General features: G+C 51.2%; 1 protein-coding gene across 2 annotated transcripts in view; it reads left to right on the top strand.

Annotated features, from left to right (window-relative positions):
* Ptk7 (protein tyrosine kinase 7 (inactive)) overlaps positions 1-19,956 on the top strand; it is a 55,000-nt gene that overhangs the window by 24,783 nt on the left and 10,261 nt on the right. For both annotated transcript variants that reach the window (XM_003473644.5, XM_063238833.1), the window contains exons 2-17: positions 6,383-6,670; positions 7,223-7,325; positions 7,629-7,819; positions 7,913-8,063; positions 8,859-9,007; positions 9,235-9,501; positions 10,830-10,963; positions 11,114-11,249; positions 11,371-11,490; positions 13,979-14,128; positions 14,235-14,385; positions 14,463-14,590; positions 15,491-15,694; positions 16,205-16,360; positions 17,623-17,855; positions 18,552-18,632. In XM_003473644.5, coding sequence (XP_003473692.2) covers positions 6,383-6,670; positions 7,223-7,325; positions 7,629-7,819; positions 7,913-8,063; positions 8,859-9,007; positions 9,235-9,501; positions 10,830-10,963; positions 11,114-11,249; positions 11,371-11,490; positions 13,979-14,128; positions 14,235-14,385; positions 14,463-14,590; positions 15,491-15,694; positions 16,205-16,360; positions 17,623-17,855; positions 18,552-18,632 — 2,642 coding nt within the window. The remainder of the gene's footprint in view (positions 1-6,382; positions 6,671-7,222; positions 7,326-7,628; positions 7,820-7,912; positions 8,064-8,858; positions 9,008-9,234; positions 9,502-10,829; positions 10,964-11,113; positions 11,250-11,370; positions 11,491-13,978; positions 14,129-14,234; positions 14,386-14,462; positions 14,591-15,490; positions 15,695-16,204; positions 16,361-17,622; positions 17,856-18,551; positions 18,633-19,956) is intronic.

Below are 19,956 nucleotides of genomic sequence, written 5' to 3'. Positions count from 1 at the left end.
GAAGCCACGGGATCACTCTCTCTGGCTCTGCAGCAAGGTCCTTTCTATCTTAGGGAGACGTGGGAAGGCCTTTGTCCCTTTTGAGTCTCCACTCACACTGACTGAGCACCCTAAAATCCTGGGGCTGAGCTGAAGGCTCACTTCCCATCCTGGGACCCACTGTCGCCTCCCTGTGAGTATCATTTCCCCAGATGCCTCAGGGTGCGTTCAGGACATATCTAAGTTGCTGGCCCCTCTCTCCTTAGGGCCAGGAATGACTCTATTCCAGGCACGGGGAGTGCAGAGTTCTCAGGGTCCCCTGGCAGTTCTGTCCTATGGTGTTGGCCTCCCACATTTACTTTTAGAGGGATCTCTTTGGTTCAAGGATGTTTTAATCTGGGAAGCACAGTTCCCTAGAAATTTGGAGTTGTTTACTTCCCTGAGAAAGTCAAACTTGTGTGTGGCGCATGTCATATGCATATCATTTGAATTCACTGAGGCTTGTAAGCTGGAAAAGAATCTCCAAAATCTGTTTCAAACCAGGCTTATCAGTACATACACTTAGCCTAGCTACCTGGGAGGCCGAGGCAGGAGGATCACTTGAGCTCATAAGTTCAGGGTCAGCCTGGGCCACCTAGTAAGACCTATCTTAAAGAGAGAAAATAAAGAAACAGTCCTTTTTTTGTACTGACTTATGACCGTGCGCTTCCAGGCAGGTGCTTATGCCACTGAGCTAAATCCCCAATCCAAAAAATCCACTTTAAGGCTGCAGTTTTCCAGATGAAAAACTGAGGTCCAGAGATGAAAGTTGAATTGGCTGTGATAGAAAAAGGTGGACACAGGACCAGACCAGATCAGCTGGACATGCATGCCTTTGCCCCCCTCCCATGCCCATGGTGTATTTACCCAGCACCATGAGGGGCACAGTCTGGTTTGGGAGATGATGACTGGGTACCTACAGAGGTCAGAGGCAGGGAGCTCGGGACTAGGCGTGTAGCTGAGGCAGGGGCAGGTAGGTCTCAGTGTCTGCTTAGTCCTGTGCTTCCGTTTCTCACATTTTACAAGTAATATAACTGCTGGGAGAGGTGGCAATTGGCAGGGTCACCCTCCCTGTTTCTAGGACCAGGGCCCAGGGTTCCTGTGCTTCATTCCTTCCTCCTGAGGTTCCTTTTGTGCTCCCCTCTGGCTGGCTTTTTGTGTGTTGCTGCTTCCTTGCAGTTTTCAGAGTCCCTCAGAGGTCACCGGTAAGCACTGTCAAGTGCCGCCCTCCCAGCCTGAGAAGGAACAGGTGGGTTTCAGGGCCTGGTGGTGTGGCCTCTGGCTGGGCAGCCCCTTGGGATACGATTGTAGCTGGCGTGAGCCCCTGTAGGGTTGGGTGCCTCCTGGTGCTCTTCCTGTCCCCTTTCCAGGCCTTCCAGGCAAGAGTGAGGCGGAGTTAGGCCGAGGTGGGAGGGCCAGCTGCTCCTGTGTTTCTGCCCCCATCTGCAGTAATCTGTTCTCCAATGCAGACACGGGAATCTCTCCAGATAATGATTCTACCCCAGGACTGGAATGCTTAGCAGAATCCCTAGCTCTGCTCTCCACTGCAAACGGAGGCTGGATTTTGGGGGACCTTTCCTAGGCAAAGTGGGATGGAATTTTGTGCCTTGCTTCTCGTGGAACTTAGAGCCTGTCTACCCTGTCTTTAGCCTTGGTTCTGGAGAGCCCGTCCTCACATGGCTGAGTTGCTGGATGACTGGCATTAAAGCCACACACAGGAGACTGACGTGCAAGGACATCCCAGCCTCCAGAGTTGTGGGTCCCTCTGCAGAATGCTGTGATTTCACCAAACTGAGTGAATTGGGAGCTGACTGCCTGGTGTGCTCCTCTAGTGGGCAGAGTGATGCAGAGTACACCAGCTATAGCCCTAGAGGCCGGGTCCAGAGGCGTGGTGCTCAGAGTCAAGGGAGGCCCTGGGGCCCAGAAGTTTGGGATTAACAGAAGCCACTTTAGCTGGAAGTTCAGGATGTCCCTTATGGGCACCCTTAGAGGAGCAGTAATGAGTCTTTGGTGTACCCTGGTGTGGAGGACTGAGCCGTGTATGTGTGGTTGGTTGACTGTGGGCGTTGAAAAAGTCACACAGTCCCTCAATGATCATACCACTTAGCTTTGTGGAGCATATTCCTGGGTGGCTTTTGGGCTGCCAGTGCAGATTTTCTCACTAACTAGGATCTGATGTATCAGCCTGCTCCTGAGACGTCTGTCCAAAGAATGGAATTTTTCTTTAGTAAGAGGGAGGTAGCTGGATGAGGTGATGCAGTCCTGTAATCCTAGCCCTCTGGGAGGCTAAAGCAGGGGGATCAAAAGTTGAAGCCCAGCTTGGGCACCTTAGTGACTTACTGATACTCTTTCTCAAAAAGGGCCTGAGATGTAGCTCAGTGCAGAATCCCTGGATTCAAAGCCCAGTACTACAAAAAGAAAAAGTATGTATGTGGAGGATGGTTTAAATGAACTGGTCATGTTGGGCAGGTCAGGGGGTGTCTTTCTTAGGCCAGAGGACTGAGAGGCGGGTAGTTTGTTTAAGGGGGTACTTGGAGCCAAGTAGCCAAAGTTACTTAGAGCTGGAATACTTAGGGAGAACTGGTGCTGTCCACTCCCCATTGCAGCTGTGTTAACACATGCATGCACACACACGTCTGCTTACGGGTTGGCTGGGCACCTGGGTAGGTGCTTGCCGGGGCAGAGAGCAGGTGTGGGGCTGGAGGTGCGGACAGCAGCGTCTGTGTGTTGATGCTGCTGGGAACCAGGGCAGTGGTTTATCCTTCCTGGGGTTTGCAGCTCCAGCTCTGTCTGTGTCAGGTGCTACCAGACAGATGCCTCTGCCTGCTTGTCATTCCTAAGGGGCTTCTTGGGCCACCTGCATGCTCTGTGTGGTTGGTTTTGGGGTACATGAACACCCTTAGCTTGCATAGCTCAGGGGTAGATGGGTATCCCAATGTTGCAGCAAGGAAGCAGGGCGAAGGGAGACCATATGAAGGTGGCATCGTTAGGACACTTTAAGAACAGGGTGGCAGTGAGCAGAGGTGAGTGTACAGTGAGACAGATAGTGTGCAGCAAGGCTCAAAGGGGAGAGGGGACAGCTAGGGGGCTGGACCCATATGTCACCATGAAGGCCTTTCCTAGGCCATAGACATCCTCAGGGGCAAGGGGCAGAAATGTGCCATTTTTCTTGCAGCCATCGGCAGCAGTCTCAAAAGCTTCCCTCCTTCTGGGTCATTGCTATTATCCACTTTTTGTCATTGCCATCAGGCCTCCTTTCCTGGAGTCTGGTGTCATTGCCAGAGACCCTGGGAGTCCTCTGCGCCTCAGTACCCCCCAAGCAGAGCAGCAGATGCACCTCCCCTGCCTGCCATGCCCACAGCCAGACGAGCACCCTTGGCCACCCTCCAGCCTCTGCTTCACACAGGCGGTCTCCAGCTCTGGGATGAGCTGGGAGCTGGGAGGAGCCCGGGGCTGTTCCTGCTGCCTTTTGAAACTTCTAAAGCAGACCCAGCCAAGCCCTAACCAGGACCTGCTGTTCTGACGTCAGGACAGAGGCCCCTGGGGCTGGCTTTGATGTTTCCCAGCCCATTGTGGGGGCACAGGGGGCCATTGTGGGGGCACGGAGGGCCTGTGAGTGGCAGTCTGGGAATGCAGCATATCACTACAGGCCTGAGTGGCCAGGCCTGGCAAGGTGGGGGTGCCAGGGGGCCCGCCCCTGTCCCCTGAGTCAGGTTACTTCTCTCCCAGCTCAGGTTTCCATGGCAGGTGGTCTGTGGTCCGTGCGCCCCCAGGGCTGATCCCTCCACACCCACCACCTGCTGCTTCTCTCCACCCCTCTTGTGTGCTGCTTCTCCCCACCAAGGTCTTGGAGTGGTCTTGACCTGAATGGGGGGGAGTCCACCTGCCTGCCTCCTTCCCTCCTTCTCTCCTTCCCTCCCTCCTCCTTTCTCTGTCTCCCTCCCTCCTTCCTTGTGATTGAACTTAGGGCTTTTTATCTTGGGACAGGATCTTGTTAAGTTGCCCAAGCTGGGCTTGGACTTAAGAGCCTCCTGCTTCACCCTCTCAGAATGCTGGGGTACAGACCTATGCCATCAGGTGGGCTCAGTGGGGAGCTTCCTAATGTTCTTAGAATCTGAGTCCTTGAGCAGGAAAGGCGATCATGAGATGATTGACAGTAGTTGGGGTTACCAAGGCCCTTCACATGCCTTACTGTGTTTATGTCTTGTGACACTTGTGAGCAAGGTACAGCCGGCTGGGACACAGGGAGCCTTTGTCCCTTGCCCAAGGGCAGACACATTGACTGCAACAGGATTGGAGCCCTGGCTGTCTGAACCCCAGCCCTTACGGATTCCTGTGAGTGGTCAAGGCTTCTGACTGCCCACTGTGTATGCAGACCCTTTGCTTACACCTTACAGGCCAGGAAGTATTCTCCATGCTTGCCTTGGGCTGCCTTGGGTCACTTAATTCATGTGTCTGGCACGGTCCGTGAGACAGTGATGGGGGCTGGTGACTCCCCATAGTTGGATCTGACCCATGCAGGGTGGCCTGGGCCTACCCACTGGTCTGTATACAAAGGGCTTGTACACAGTGCCCAGCAGCACCCAGCTGGGGCAGCGCTGCACCCTGTGGAGCTGTTGGAAATATGCAGGGTGTGTTTACATTGGCACTATAACTGGGGTGTTCGGCAGTGCCCTGGGGGCAGATTTGTTAACTTGCACAGTGGGTGGGATCACCCAGCATGGTAAACTGTCCCACCCATGGAGCTGTAGTACTCCCCTGAGAAGTAGCAGTGGCCGGTTCTGGCTCCACAGCTGTGATTTGTACTGGATGTGGGCTGGCACTTAGAGAAGTTGGGAGATGGACTAGCGTGGGGCAGACCCATCTGGACCAGTCCTGGGAAAGGGGAGACATTAGCTTTGTCTTGACACTAACTTTATGTGACGATGGATTCTTATCTCTAGGGAGCAAAGCAGATCCCCAGCGGCTGGGAAGGTGCTCTCTGGGCCAAGATGAGTCTCCTGGGTTTAGGGAGTGATGGGGAGGTGCTACTAGTGTCTCCCTGACCTGGCATGGTCCATTCCACTGTCCCCAAAGACACAACTATGTCTCCTAGATGGTGGGGGTGTCCTTTCCTATATTCAATACTTACTGACTCCAGGCCTCTACAAGGTGTCCTCATAGGCCAGAGACAATGCCCAGTGTGTTTCTCCTGATGTTGCTTGTGAACATGCCACCCACCTGTCTGGCCCTACCCTCTACCTCCCCAGCCATCTGTAGTTCAGTGCTGATTTCCTGCTTTCTTTTGTCTCCATTGCTGCGGTTCTACCACTGGTTACAGGGTCTCCGTCTATGTTTATCTCCAGGCTTTGGCCAGAGCTGAACGGTGAGCTTGGCTGCAGCCAGATTTTCAGAGACAGCATCTTTGGTGATAATACAGCTTTCTAGAACACACTGGCTTCTCCAGGTTGAGATTGGTTCTCCCAAGGGAGCTCCTGGGGATGCTGTTGCCCTCACAGGTGTGTGAGCACGAGGGACCTTTCCGGGTTGCTCTTTGGGTCAGGTTTAACGTTGTTCTGCATCCTGGTTCTGGGTAGTGCGGAGGGTTGCCACCCATGTCCCAGCTGCTCAGCCTGGCATCAGGACATCCCAGGATCTGGCCTTTAGGTCAGGGGCGCTGTCCAGCCTCCATGCTCCCTCTTCTGTTCTCAGCAGGCACTGAGCACTGGCACCACCTGCTGGGTATACTTGTCCTATGTGTCCTCCCGACTCAGTCACGGAAGGAGATGGGGTCTTTGTATCCTGCAGGGTGCCTAGCACAGTTTCTAAGGTGTGACCAAAATATACATTGAATCCTTAAAACGTTTTTAAAAGAAATATATATTGCCATAAATGCCTCTCAAAATCCTCCCCCTTGCTTTGAACATACTTATCCCATCTCCCTTGCTGCTTTCTGAAGCAGTTCTGGAAGTCCTTTTTCCTGTGTCTTTAATTGCACTGTCCTGGCTGCTCAGTGTCTAGAATCGATGTAAAAATGCTTCCTTTCATGATCGTTTTGGCTTTGGGGGAAGAGCCAGAGGTCACACAGGGTCAGATCCAGTGACTAAGGTGGATGAGGACATTCTGTTACATTTTTATGAGCCTGTCTTTCTGCTACATGGCCTTTGACAGCAGTGTTCACTATATTTTTGACCACATCTGGTAAAGGCAGTTGTAAATTCCTCAGTGTGTTCTTGGCAGTTGTGGTTACCTGATCATTCTCACCTGTCCTTATTGGATGCCTCCTGTGTACAGAGGCCCTTTGTTCCTCCAGGGTACAGGTGGCTAGTGCGAAAACAGAACTTGCAGCTGCTCCTGACTTGCCTCTCCTGGTTCCCATTTGCAGGTGTCCAGGCAGCCATTGTCTTCATCAAGGAGCCGTCTTCCCAGGATGCACTGCAGGGGCGCCGGGCACTGCTGCGCTGTGAGGTTGAGGCCTCGGGTCCGGTGCATGTGTCCTGGCTGCTCAATGGGGCCCCAGTCCAAGACTCTGAGCGCCGCTTTGCCCAGGGCAGCAGCCTGAGCTTTGCTGCTGTGGACCGGCTGCAGGACTCAGGTGTCTTCCAGTGTGTGGCCCGAGATAATGTAACCGGCGAGGAAGTCCGAAGTGCCAATGCCTCTTTCAACATCAAATGTGAGAGTGGGGCTTTGCTTGGTCCCCCTGTCATACCTTGGGCTGTTTGTCTGTCTGTGTCTTTCTGTTCAGTATTGGTAATTGAAACAAGAGTCTTTGCATTGAACTGCAGCCCTGGCCCTAGTTCCCCTCACCTTTTTTTTCTATTAAGAGATAGAATCTTACTTAGCTGCTAAATAATTGCCTAGGCTGGGTTTTTTTTTTTTTTTAATGTGGGGACTTAAACCCGGGCCTCACACATGCCGAGCACATGTTTTACCACGAGAGCTCTCATTTTTTTCCAAGTCCCTTTTTTCTCCTTCAATCCTTGGCTCAACTGATGTGTTGAGGGCTTTCACATATGGGAGGGACACTGAGGCCATTTGGAGGTTCCAAGGATGGGGGCGGGAATAGGGGGGCAGAAATGCTGTGCCTGGTACCTGCAGCCCCCTCCCCAGCTTCGCAGGGCTGCCCTATGTGTTGGCTCCAGGCCTCGGGGCTCTGTGGCTTCCTGTACCGCCTCCCTTCGCTTACTCTGCCTCCGGCCCTCACTGCACCCTTGGCCCACTTCAGGGATCGAGGCTGGCCCCGTGGTCCTGAAGCACCCAGCCTCCGAAGCTGAGATCCAGCCACAGATCCCAGTCACGCTGCGATGTCACATTGATGGGCATCCCCGGTAAGGAGCCAAGGAGAATGGATGGAGAGGGCTGTGCTGGCCAGGTAGGGACATCTCCCCCATCCTAGATGGTGCCTTTTGTAGCCCCCACAGTGTGCTGTACCCCTCACAGAATGCTCCATGCTGCCCCTGCTAACAGAGGAACCTCACAGGGACGGACTGGTCCTGGACCCTGGGAGCCAAGAACTCAGGGATCTCAATCTGATTCCATCCCATTGAGCAAGCCACGGCCTCTGTTGGGCCTTGGTTTCCCCATTTGTATCTTCTCCCCTGCTCCCTACTGCTAACCCCTCTGCCTCCCAGACCCACCTACCAGTGGTTCCGGGACGGGATGCCCCTCGCTGACAGCCAGGGAAACCACACGGTCAGCAGCAGGGAGCGGAACCTGAGCCTACGGCCCGCTGCTCCTGAGCACAGCGGAGTCTACTCCTGCTGTGCCCACAATGCCTTTGGCCAGGCCTGCAGCAGTCAGAACTTCACCTTGAGCATTGCTGGTGAGTCCGGCCTGGAGACAGAGGAGGACCTGTGGGATGGGAGGTGGCCCGCCACCCTGGCCCAGCTCACTTCCTGTTGCTTCCTCATCCCAGATGAAACCTTTGCCAGGGTGGTGCTGGCACCCCAGGACGTGGTCGTGGCCAGGAATGAGGAGGCCATGTTCCATTGCCAGTTCTCAGCCCAACCACCCCCAAGCCTGCAGTGGGTCTTTGAGGATGAGACTCCCATCACGAACCGTAGTCGGTAAGACATCTGACAGCAGTCCCACACTGTGGCACAGGATGTGTACTGCACATGTGTGCAGTTCTTTAGTGGGGATGAGATCCCATTCAAATCAGGTGTTGTAGATTTTGCTGTACTACTCCAAATTTCCAGCAGATGGCAGTACGGTGCTTGATATTAGCAAATAAGTCCACCAAAGAGAAGAGGGCCCTTTTCCCAGGGAGCTCAGAGGCTATGTGTGGCTCTTCTCTTTTCCTTCCCTCTCTGGTCTTCAGTGATGGGAAGACATGTGTGGTCACAGACTGGGTAGAAAGATGGGAGATAGCAGCCCTCTGTAGGGAGAGACCTCTGTCTTGCCTCACTCTGGGAGAGCAGAGGACATTTTTGCAGTGTCAGTGGTGTCGGGTGATTGCAGTGTGGGGATGTGGATACCTAGCCTGGGGACTTGGATCTCCCTGGCTTCAGTTTTTTACCTTGGCCCCCAGAGCTGTGTCTGATAGCTTGGCAAGAAGTGGTCTTTGGGTCCTGGCAGTTGTGCACTGGTCATTACCCTGTTGCTTACTTGCACTGTGGATTGCTTCACTGCACTCAAAACTGAGCCTTGCAGCTGGAAAGCACCCACACATACACATGGGTAACACACACACACATACACACACACACCCATAGTGTGGAGCATTGGCTTCTTTTCCTCGCTCTATTCCTGCCCACTTGCTTCCTGCATTTTTGACCTGGTAGATGGGATTCCCTGGCATCTCCTTCCTGAAGGAGGCCTACATGTCGCTTCCTTTAAACAGCACCCTCTCCTCTCTGCAGCCCCACACACCTCCGCAGAGCCACCGTGTTCGCCAATGGCTCCCTGCTGCTGACCCAGGTCCGGCCACGCAATGCAGGTGTCTACCGCTGCATTGGCCAGGGGGAGAGGGGCCCTCCTGTCATCTTGGCAGCCACGCTTCATCTGGCAGGTAGGTCCCATACTGAAGCCAGCACATAGGGATTTGGGCTCCTCCTTTGAGCTAGTATCTTGGAGGGTGGGGAGAAAGAGGATCCTGGGTCAAGGAACAGATGGGTGACAAAGGGTGACAGTAGAGGGTTTGTGGCCAGCAAGGGACTAGGCTTGCTGTGAGAGGACATCATGCACCTCAAGAGCCTCGATAATAAGCCTGTTTGCCTCCCACTCACATCCCCACAGAGATTGAAGACATGCCACCCCTGGAGCCTCGGGTGTACACGGCTGGCAGTGAGGAGCGCGTGGCCTGCCTGCCCCCCCGGGGCCTCCCTGAGCCCAGTGTATGGTGGGAGCATGAAGGAGCCCGGCTGCCAGCCCATGGCAGGGTCTACCAGAAGGGCCGAGAGCTAGTGTTTGCGGTCATAGCTGAGAGTGACACTGGTGTCTATACCTGCCATGCAGCTAACTTGGCTGGTCAGCGGCAACAAGACGTCAACATCACTGTGGCCAGTAAGCACCTGTTCCCTGAAGGTCAAGGGGTGGAGGAGGGGAGCCAGGCCCTGGGGTTCTTGGACTCTGAGTGTGATAGTCCTGTCTGCCCTGGAGCTTGCCTGATTTCTTCTTAGCCTGGGCCTTGCAGCCCTGAGAATCAGTTCCCTGCTAGAATGTGCTGTGGGTAGATGCTGGGGAGCCAGGCACAGAGCCTGGGGTGGGTACACCACAGGAAACAGTGGTAGCCCTCATGGAAGAGGGTCCTCTGACTGCTGTGAACAGAGCATGGGGCTGGAAGTTTGGAGGCCTCTATGTGTGCAGTGACCATGGACAGCAAGTTACCTGCCCTGTCAGGGCTTGACCTTTACATCTGTGAAGTGGAGCTGTTAATCTAGTGCCTACCCTGCAGGGTCACTGGCAAGGTTTTATAAATAAATAAAAATCTTCTTTATAAATAAAAATAAATAAAAATCTTCTATAAATAGAAGATTGGGTTTTCAGAGGACCCTCCAGGGTATTTGGAGAGGAATAGGATGTCGGAGTATGAAAGTGAGGTCAGTGAGCAGACGCCTGTAACAATCCACAGGAGCTGTTGAAGGAGCTTGGACCAAGGAGGTGGTTTGGAGGGGAGAGTTGGTCAGGTTCAGGGTAGATTTCAAGGCTAAAGCTGATAGGACAGGTGGGGCGGACTATAAAGAAGAAGTGAAACCTTCTGTCATTGACAGGATAGCATATTTTTTATCCAGAGGAGGAAAAAGGGTGAGTAGGTTTTGGGAAAAATGATGTATTCTGCTTTGCACATGAAAGGTCAAATGCCTGTTAGATATCTACTGGCAAATGCCAGGACACAGCGGATTCCAAGACTGAGCTCATGGGAGCAGATCAAGAGCCGGGATGTAGGTTTGGGCATGATCCCTCCCTATGGGATTGAAGGTCATTAGGGAGCCATTGTAGCTTAAATAGAATAGAATTCTGAAGCCTGAGCCTTGGCATGTTTCGGTGTAGTAAGAGCCTGGATGTTGAAGGCTGTGACTGGCATTTAAATCCCTTCATGTATTAGCAAATCATTGTTATTTTTTGAACTTCTGTTTTCCTAGCTGTAAAATGAATAGATGCTGTATATGAATGAGACATAATTTGGGGACTGACCATGATAGTAACTAGGATCATGTTGGAAAGTTGTTGGCTCTCAGGGCTTCACATACAGGCTAACAGTTGCAGGGATCAGCCAGGCAGCCTGGGGTTTCTGAGCTTGGCCTGGTGTGGTATTAGCACTTCTCAGGATAGGTTTTTCATTTGGGGAACCTGTTGATCAGGCTTCACTGCCCTTCCCTCTCTCTCTCTAGCTGTGCCCACATGGCTCAAGAAACCCCAGGACAGCCAGCTGGAGGAGGGCAAGCCTGGCTATTTGCATTGCCTGACCCAGGCCACCCCCAAGCCCACCGTCATCTGGTACAGGAACCAGATGCTCATCTTGGAGGTGAGTGGGGTGGTGGCTGGTGGCTGGGGTCCCCTTCCACCACACTGTCCTCTGCATTCACTCCTGGGTCTCTCTCACCTGAGGCTGTCCCCAGGGAGATGGTGGCAGGGTTCAGGTGCCCAAGTTCCCATTCCCATGTCTATGCTGCAGGACTCACGGTTTGAGGTCTCCAAGAATGGGACCTTGCGTATCAACAGCGTGGAGGTGTACGATGGCACATGGTACCGCTGTGTGAGCAGCACACCTGCCGGCAGCATCGAGGCCCAGGCCCGCGTCCAAGTTCTAGGTGAGCCAGTGTGCGGGACATGGGCAGGGAACGAGGGGAAGGGATAGCAGGCCTGTCTCTGGCCTCTTCCACTGCCTCAGTTCCTCCTTTCCCCCCACCTGCCTGTTCTCTGCTGAAACAGAAAAGCTCAAGTTCACGCCACCACCCCAGCCACTGCAATGCATGGAGTTTGATAAGGAGGCCACAGTGCCCTGCTCAGCCACTGGCCGAGAAAAGCCCACCATCAAGTGGGTTCGGGCAGGTGGGTACCATACCGTGTAAGCACAGGGTGGGCAGGGCCGTGCACCAGAGGTATGCATCCTGAGGGCCATCTGAATGCCCAGCACTGCTCCAGAAACTGTGAGGTAGACAGAAAATGCAGGGTTGATGTACAGTCCGGTTAGGAAGCAGGAAAGAGTCAGTGCCTAGGATCAGATTCTAGCATTGGCCCACTTTAGAGATGATGCCAGGCAGGTGGCAGGTCTTCCTCCTCCTCTTCCTCCTCTTCATCATCAGTAACAGAGGCTCCTGCTGAAAAAAAAAAATTTTTTTTTTTTTTTGAGGCAGGGTCTTACTATCAATTGAGTCTGGCCTTGCACTCATTTTGTAGCTCAGGCTGGCCTCAGACATACAGTGATCCTCCTGCCTCAGCCTCCGGAGTCCTGGGATTACAGGCATGTGCCACCATGCCCGGCTGAATTTTTTTTTTCATTTTAAAGAGGAAAAGAACACAGAAAAATCCAAAAGCAAGCAAACAAACTAAAAACAACAACAAAAGCCAAGTGACAGCAACTGCAACAAAAACAATAGTGATAAAGGTTTTCAAAACAAGATGAAAGGAATTTAACAATGGTTGTTATATTGCATGTTGTTGTCTTCAAAATAGTTGCTCATCTCATGCTTAAGAATTTTGGGAGAAGAAAATACATAATCCTACTGCTTGTCATCATGTAGATATGTCCTCTTTTTTTTTTTTTTGCCTCTTTTCATTTTTATATAGAAATTTCTTGTAGTATACTTCAACCTATTATACTTTTTTTTCTTTTGCAGTGTTGGGGATTGAACCCAGGGCTACATTCCCGGTTGTTTTTATTTTTATTTTGAGTCAGGGTCTCATTAGGTAATTTAATTGCCCCTAGCTGGGCTTGAATTTGCCATTCTCTGGCCTTTCCAGAGAGCTGGGATTATAGGCATGTGCCACCATGCCTAGCTTACTCCATTAAATGTAATAAATAAGACATGTTTATTTTGGTGGAGAAAAAAGGAAAAAGAAAAAGAACTATGTGTTATTAAAAATGTTGCATGTGTGTATGGTATGTGTATAACCCTAGGTCACACCTCCTGGGCAAATGCTCATCTCCAGCCTGATGCTATGTCATTTTATGTGCTTGTAGTGTGTACGATACTGAGGACTGAACCCAAAGCCATCTCACTGAGTTACATCCCAGCCCTTTTTATTTTATCTTGAGATAAGAGTCTTACTAAATTGCCCATGCTAGGTTTGAGCTTTCTAACCTCCTGCCTCAGCCTTCTAAGTGGCTGAGACTATAGGCAGACAGCACCATGGCCAGCTCTGTGCTTTTTAATTTGACATAATCCAGCATTTCTGCATGTTTTTCTGTATCCTGAATGAGTATTAGTTTTGATGATGGCAATAATATTCCTGTGATTTGTTTTACTTTAATTTGGTTAAATATTGTTTTATCTTTTTCTTTCTTTCTTTTTCTTTTTTTTTTTTTTTTCCTGGTACCAGGGATCGAACTTGCAACCTTGCACTTGCCAGGCAGGTGCTTACGCCACTCAGCTAAATCCCTGACCCTTAAACATTGTTTTAAATGTTGGAGATTTGACTTATTAGCCACCTCTTTCCCAACTCTACCCTACCTTGTAGTGCAGGCTGGCCTTAAACTTAGTATATAGCCTAGGCTGGCCTCAAATTTGAGGTGATCCTCTGCCTCAGCTCCTGAATGCTGGAATTACAGGTGAGCACCACCATCTTCTTTATTGGTACCAGGGATTGAACACACGACTGCCTGCTTGCAAGGCAGGTGCTTATGCCGCTGAGCTAAATCCCCAGCCCCCACTTTTTTTTTTTTTAATCAGTACCGAGGATTGAACTCATGACCGCCTGCTTGCAAGGCAGGTACTTATGCTGCTGAGCTAAATCCCCAGCCCCTGCAATAAATATCTTTAAGCCAAAGTTTAGTGTTCTTTTTTTTTTTCTGAATTCAAATTTGTTTCTAATGGGAAGGAATCCCAGAAATGGAATAATTATGTGTGAATAGGTATGAACATTTTTATAACCATTGATGCTAGTTGCTAAATTGTATTTTAAAGAATTGGATCAGTTTTCACATTCATCTCCACAGTAGAAATGAAAATACAGTTTTAGGTTCTGGGCTTCCTCTGCTCAGATCTTGGGGACCCTCCTGAACTCCAGATGGAGCCAAAGGCTAGGGGGTGGCAAAGAGCAGGGATGGGATAGTCCTCAGAGTGACGGATGATAGCACTGTGAGGACAAGGCCAGTCCTTGGCCAGGGTGGATGTGCTGTTTGGCTGAAGTGGGTGTCACATGGGCAGTGGAAGAAGCCAAGACTGGGAGATTGGAGAAGAACGTAGTGGGGAACTTGAGTAGCTGACTCAGAGCAGGGACCTGGCAGTAGCTTGTTTCTGAGTACAGGTGAGTGGCAGAAGGTGTTACCAGCCTCCCATGTAATTTTGGTTTATCATTTCTTTCCATCACCTTGCAGATGGGAGCAGCCTTCCAGAATGGGTGACAGACAACGCTGGCACCCTGCACTTCGCCCGAGTGACCCGGGATGATGCTGGCAACTACACATGCATTGCCTCTAATGGACCACAGGGCCAGATCCAAGCACACGTGCAGCTCACTGTGGCAGGTGCAGACCTAACGGGCCCTGGGGCCAGGGTAGTGGGCTGGGTTGGCACTGCACCCTGCCAGCCCCTGCTCACTGTTTCCTGTCCTTCGCTGGTCTCCTTGTCCAGTTTTTATCACCTTCAAGGTAGAGCCAGAGCGCACGACGGTATACCAGGGTCACACAGCCCTGCTACGGTGTGAGGCCCAGGGCGACCCCAAGCCGCTCATCCAGTGGAAGGGCAAAGACCGCATTCTGGACCCCACCAAGCTGGGACCCAGGTAGACCCACTCTTCCCCTTGACTGTGCAGTCCTGCAAAGCTGGCGGGATGACAGCACTGTGACGTTTCTCCGGCAGGATGCACATCTTCCAAAACGGCTCCCTGGTGATCCATGATGTGGCCCCTGAGGATTCAGGCCGCTATACTTGCATTGCGGGCAACAGCTGCAACATCAAGCACACAGAGGCCCCGCTCTACGTTGTGGGTATGGCTGGGGTGCTGCACAGGAAATGGGGGCCAGGGTTCTTTCTCATTTTGTACCCATCAGTCTTTTGTTCCCAGAGGCATTACAACTTTCCTGGTAGGGACAAAATTTAGCTCTGTTCCCTTTTCCATACCATTGCACAGCCAGTTCCTTGCTTGGAGCTGGGCTTTCACTTGCTTTATGTTCTCCAGCTTCAGCAGGATGAGTGGCAGGGGTGTCTGCTTTCTCTCAGGCCTCCTGCAGCATCCATAAAAAACCTCTGTGTCAGTGGGAAGGGTCAGGTCAGGGTGCAGTAGCACAAGAAGAGAATGTGTCAGATAACAAGGTGTGTACCACCACACTTGGCCAGGTGTTTTTTTTTTTTTTTTTTTTTTTTAATCAGTACCGGGGATTGAACTCACAACCGCCTGCTTGCAAAGCAGTTGCTTATGCCGCTGAGCTAAATCCCCATCCCCACCAGGTGGTTTTTGTATGTGTCTCCTCTCTTGAACTTTGATACACAGCTGGCTTGTCACCAGTCCCATTTTCAGAGCCTTCCTATGGCCTTGGTGGAACACCTACTGGTCCTGATTAAAGCCAGTGGAGATAGTGACCTCCTAGTCTCTTTGGCTTGGTTGGACCATCACTGTCTAAAGTCATTTATGTAGGTCGGGGAGCTTCACAAGGGAAGTCAGGTTGTGGTGGCATGTGCCATTAATCCCAGTACTCAGGAGGCCAAGGCAGGAGGATCACCAAGGGTTCGAGGCCTGGGCTACAAGACAAACCTGAATTACATAGTGGGACCCTATTTCAAAAAAACAAAAGAACCAAAATAACTAAGATGTTAAATTAAAAAAAGAAGGGATACCAGGCCTGGTTGCCTCAGCAGCCCCCACCCAGACACATCTCTGTGTCCCCTAGATAAGCCAGTGCTGGAAGACCCAGAGGGCCCTGGCAGCCCACCCCCTTATAAGATGATCCAAACTATCGGACTCTCTGTGGGTGCTGCTGTGGCCTACATCATTGCTGTGCTGGGCCTCATGTTCTACTGCAAGAAGCGCTGCAAAGCCAAGCGCCTACAGAAGCAGCCTGAGGGTGAGGAGCCAGAGATGGAGTGCCTCAACGGTGAGCATGAGCATTCCGCAGGTAGGGTTGGAGTGGGTAGGTAATGGTTGGGTGAGGAATGGATGCTGAGTGTCCTGCTGCTGCCATGGAGGACAATGCAGTGCTGCAGGAGATGAACAGGTGGGCTTGCCCCACCCCTCACTGGAAGCTTGGAATTAGCTCATTGCCAGGGACTTCCTCATTGGAGCCCCTGGACCAGTGGCCTGATTCTCTGCCTTCTCCTCCCAGCACTGAACCATGGACATGATCATATGGTATGATTAAAATATACAGTGACTGTTTAAAAATGCATTGCAGTAAAAGACACATTGCCATAACTCTGGACACATCGCATTGTTCTTGCCACTTCCAGAAGTCCTCTTTCATGAGAGTCTCTAGTTGGACTGTTGTGGCTGTCTCCATTTCCTGAATGCATGCAGAATATTAATGGCACTTTCTGTCAAAAATGTGATGGTATGTCCTCATTTACCTTATTCACTAGGTCTGGCACCCACTGTGTTCCTGTTTCAGGTGGGCCTCTGCAGAATGGGCAGCCCTCCGCAGAGATCCAAGAGGAAGTGGCCTTGACCAGTTTGGGCTCTGGCCCTGGAGCCACCAACAAGCGCCACAGCACGAGTGACAAGATGCACTTCCCACGGTCCAGCCTGCAGCCCATCACCACACTGGGTACGTTGTTCTGGCTACTGCTGCTACTTTACCATGTGCCGCTCATCCTGTCTTGAGGCTGCAGGTGGGTCTGGCAACCCTGGAACCTAGCACATCAGAGATAGCAGGAACACAGGTGGAGGTCTTCTCTGGGGTGTCCCCTGTGTGTTAGACCTGACAAAAGATCCTGTCATTCCTGTACCCTTCTTATAATACTAGGTCCTTGATGTTTTCATTCAGTTAACTCTTTTAGGTACTGAAGATTGAACCTAGAGCCTTTAGACTGAGCTTCATCCCTAGCTTTTTTCTTTACTTTTTATTTTAGATAGGGTCTTCCTAAGTGACTAAATTGTCCAGAGTGAGCTTAAACTTTCAATTCTCTTGCCTCAGCCTCCATTGTGCTAGGATTATAGGTTTGTACAATCAGGCTAGGCAAAGTTGACTCTTAAAGTTAGCTTTGTTCTAGGAAAAAGATATGAGAAATTATGAGTTTGTTCTAGTTAACTTTTTTTCTAACATGCATTAAAATATGCACCTATTAGGGGCTGGGGATTTAGCTCAGTGGCATAAGCGCCTGCCTTGCAAGCAGGCAGTCGTGAGTTCAATCCCTGGTACCGATAAAAAAAAATGCACCTATTGCTAGATACGGTATGTGCCTATAATTTCAGCTACTTGGGAGGATAGGGCAGGACAGTCATGAGTTCAAGGCTAGTCTGTACAAAACGTGTACTTACTAAAACATGAACCACTGAAAATTCTCATGCATACCACCCTTCGGAAAATGTTGGCTATTATGTAGGCCAACCCCTTTATTTTAATTTTTTTTTTCTTGGTACTGGGAATTGAACCTAGTACCTTTGTATTGAGCTGCATACCTTTTTAAATTATTTATAGTTTAATTTTTTTGGTACTGGAAATCAAACTCAGGGTTTTGTGCTTGCCAGGCAGGTGCTGTACTGCTGAGCTACATCTCTGGCCCTTTATTTTTTATTTTGAGATAAACTCCTGATAAGTCACCAGGTTGCCTAGGCTGGGCTCAAACTTTGAATCCTTCCATCTCAGCCTCTGAACACTGGAATTACAGGCATGTACCACCACACCTGGTTTATTTTAGTCTTGAAGTCACTGAAGCCCAGGGAGGGAGGTAGTCTGCAGCAGGACCAGGGTTGGTTTCCACCGAGGTCAGTGCGGGGACACCAAAGATCCAAGATAAGCCCCTCTTCCAAGACTGTAGCCTCTGGCTTGGGTGCAGGCCACTAGCTGACAGCCAGATTGTCCCTCAGGGAAGAGCGAGTTTGGTGAAGTGTTCCTGGCCAAGGCGCAGGGCCTGGAAGAGGGCACCGCTGAGACCCTGGTGCTGGTGAAGAGCCTGCAGAGCAAGGACGAGCAGCAGCAGCTGGATTTCCGTAGGGAGTTCGAGATGTTCGGGAAGCTGAACCACGCCAACGTGGTGCGGCTCCTGGGGCTGTGCCGAGAGGCTGAGCCCCACTACATGGTGTTGGAGTACGTGGACCTGGTAGGCAGAGGGACAAGGTCCTGGGGGAACTCTCGGGTGGTGCCCTCAGAGCTGCCCAAATTCCCATGCCCCAAGCTTCCCATCTGTGCCCAGTCTTGGTCCTACGTCCTTCTGAGGCTCTGGACTGTGGCTACCTTGGATTCTCTCCCTGGCTGCTCTCTTGTTCAGTTTTCTGTCCCCTGGGCTTGGTGCCACTTTTAGATAAACTGATGAGATCCCTGCCCTCCTCCCCATTTCTTCCCATGGTGCAAGTACTCACCGTGCCTCAGACTCCTCCTTCTGCAGGTTGTCATTCCCAGGGCTGCACCTCCTTCATCCCCTGTGCCCTGAACCACTGTTGTCATATCCTCCCAGTTTGAGTGGGCCAGGAGGAAGTCATTTTGTTTGCTGCTGGGGCCTCCTAGTTCCTTTCTTACGGGATTCTGAGCTCCTGGAGGACAGAGTTGCATCCCTGGGATCTATGAGGACAGGGTCAGGAGCTGTGTCTTCCTCTTGGTTGGCTGAGGACAGAGGCCTTGTTAGGATTAAGGGACAGTTCTCTTCTGCCTGACAGAACCTGGAGCAGGGCTCTCCGCTGGCCATGTACTCTGTGGGGTCTGGGCTGCGGGCAAAGTCATGTTCCACGCACCTCCCGGGCTCAAACATCAGCTAGGTTAGATGCTTGGAGCCCACCAGGGTGCTGGCCTCTTCTTTTAGGGAGACCTCAAGCAGTTCCTGCGGATTTCTAAGAGCAAGGATGAAAAACTGAAGTCACAACCCCTCAGCACCAAGCAGAAGGTAAGAATGAGTGGAGGGGACAGTAAGATCCACAAGGGTGGGCTGGGAGCAAAGGCACTGATCGTAGCCAAGGTGCCATGCATCCCACACTCCCTGAGGTAATTTCCATGTATTACTCTTTCCATGTAATACTCTTTCCATGTATTACTCTTACTCATCAATGTGGTCCCCTGAGCTATATGTTACCAATCCATTTCAGGGATAAAGAAACTGAGGCTTAGCGAAGTTGACATCTTGTCCCATTAGTATCGCCTGATCATGGCTGGGTGTGCCCACATAGGCTCACACAGGGGGCTGCTGGGGCCTTACTCTTGGGACAGGGGCTTCACTGGTGCTTGCAGTAAGGGCTGGGCCAGAAGCCGTGTGGTGTGGCCCTGGTCACATGTCCCCAGGTTTCCTCTGTGATGGGCGTGCTGCCCTCAGGCCCGTAGGATATAGTGGTGGATTTTAGATGAATAGACGCACACTTAACACACTTAGGCCCTTGAGGATACCTCGGAAGCAAGTGGGAGGTGTTGGTCAGAGACTGGAGATGTCCGTGTCTCTTAGGTGGTCAGCAGCTGCAGCCGACAAAGGAGACGTCCTGGTAAAGATGACCATCAGAGCTCAGTTCTCAAGAACAAGAAGTAACTGAATGGCAGGAAAGGGTGACTTCAGGAGAGGGGATCAAGGCACATTTGTGAGGCCAGGAGAGGAACAGAGACAGGTGCACAGGAAGTCAGTTACCTCTGCCCCAGGACCCAGAGGAACTTTTTGATTGCAAGTTGTTGCCTGCTTTTTAAGCCTGTCTCCTGTGCTTTTTTGCCATAACATGTTGAATTTGATGAGGGAGCTTCAGGGAGTTGGGTGCTATAGTCTGTGAGGATGATACTTTGCATCACTGAGGGAACTGCTTTTTAATAGTGCAGCTGGGTTTGGTGGCACCACCTGTAATCCCAGCACTCTGGGAGGCTAAGGCAAGATGACTAGCCTGCCTCAAAATAAAAAAATACAATAAAAAATAAGAAAAGAAGGGCTGGGGTTGTAGTTCAGTGCATAGGTCCTAGTTCAATCCCGAGTACCCTCCTCACCTCAAAAAACAGATTATATGGTAGCATACACCCATCATCCCAGTTACTTAGGAGGCTGAGGCAGGAGAATTGCTTGGGTTCAGGAGTACAAAACCAGCTTAAGCAACATGGTGAGATCTTGTCTCAAAAACAAAACAAAATCCCTACGTTTCTGGACTGTGCCTCAGAATGAGGGAATCAGAGTAATGGGAATGGGGCCTGAGATCCTGAATCTTTCACTCTCTTTCCCTCATTCTGTTTTTGGTTCGTCTGAT

Source organism: Cavia porcellus, unplaced genomic scaffold, assembly GCF_034190915.1.
Source record: "Cavia porcellus strain 051 isolate PalLab524CR breed Dunkin Hartley unplaced genomic scaffold, mCavPor4.1 scaffold_28, whole genome shotgun sequence".
NCBI lineage: Eukaryota > Metazoa > Chordata > Mammalia > Rodentia > Caviidae > Cavia > Cavia porcellus.
Note: the sequence above shows the minus strand (reverse complement) of the source record. Positions and strands in the feature narration are given on the sequence as shown.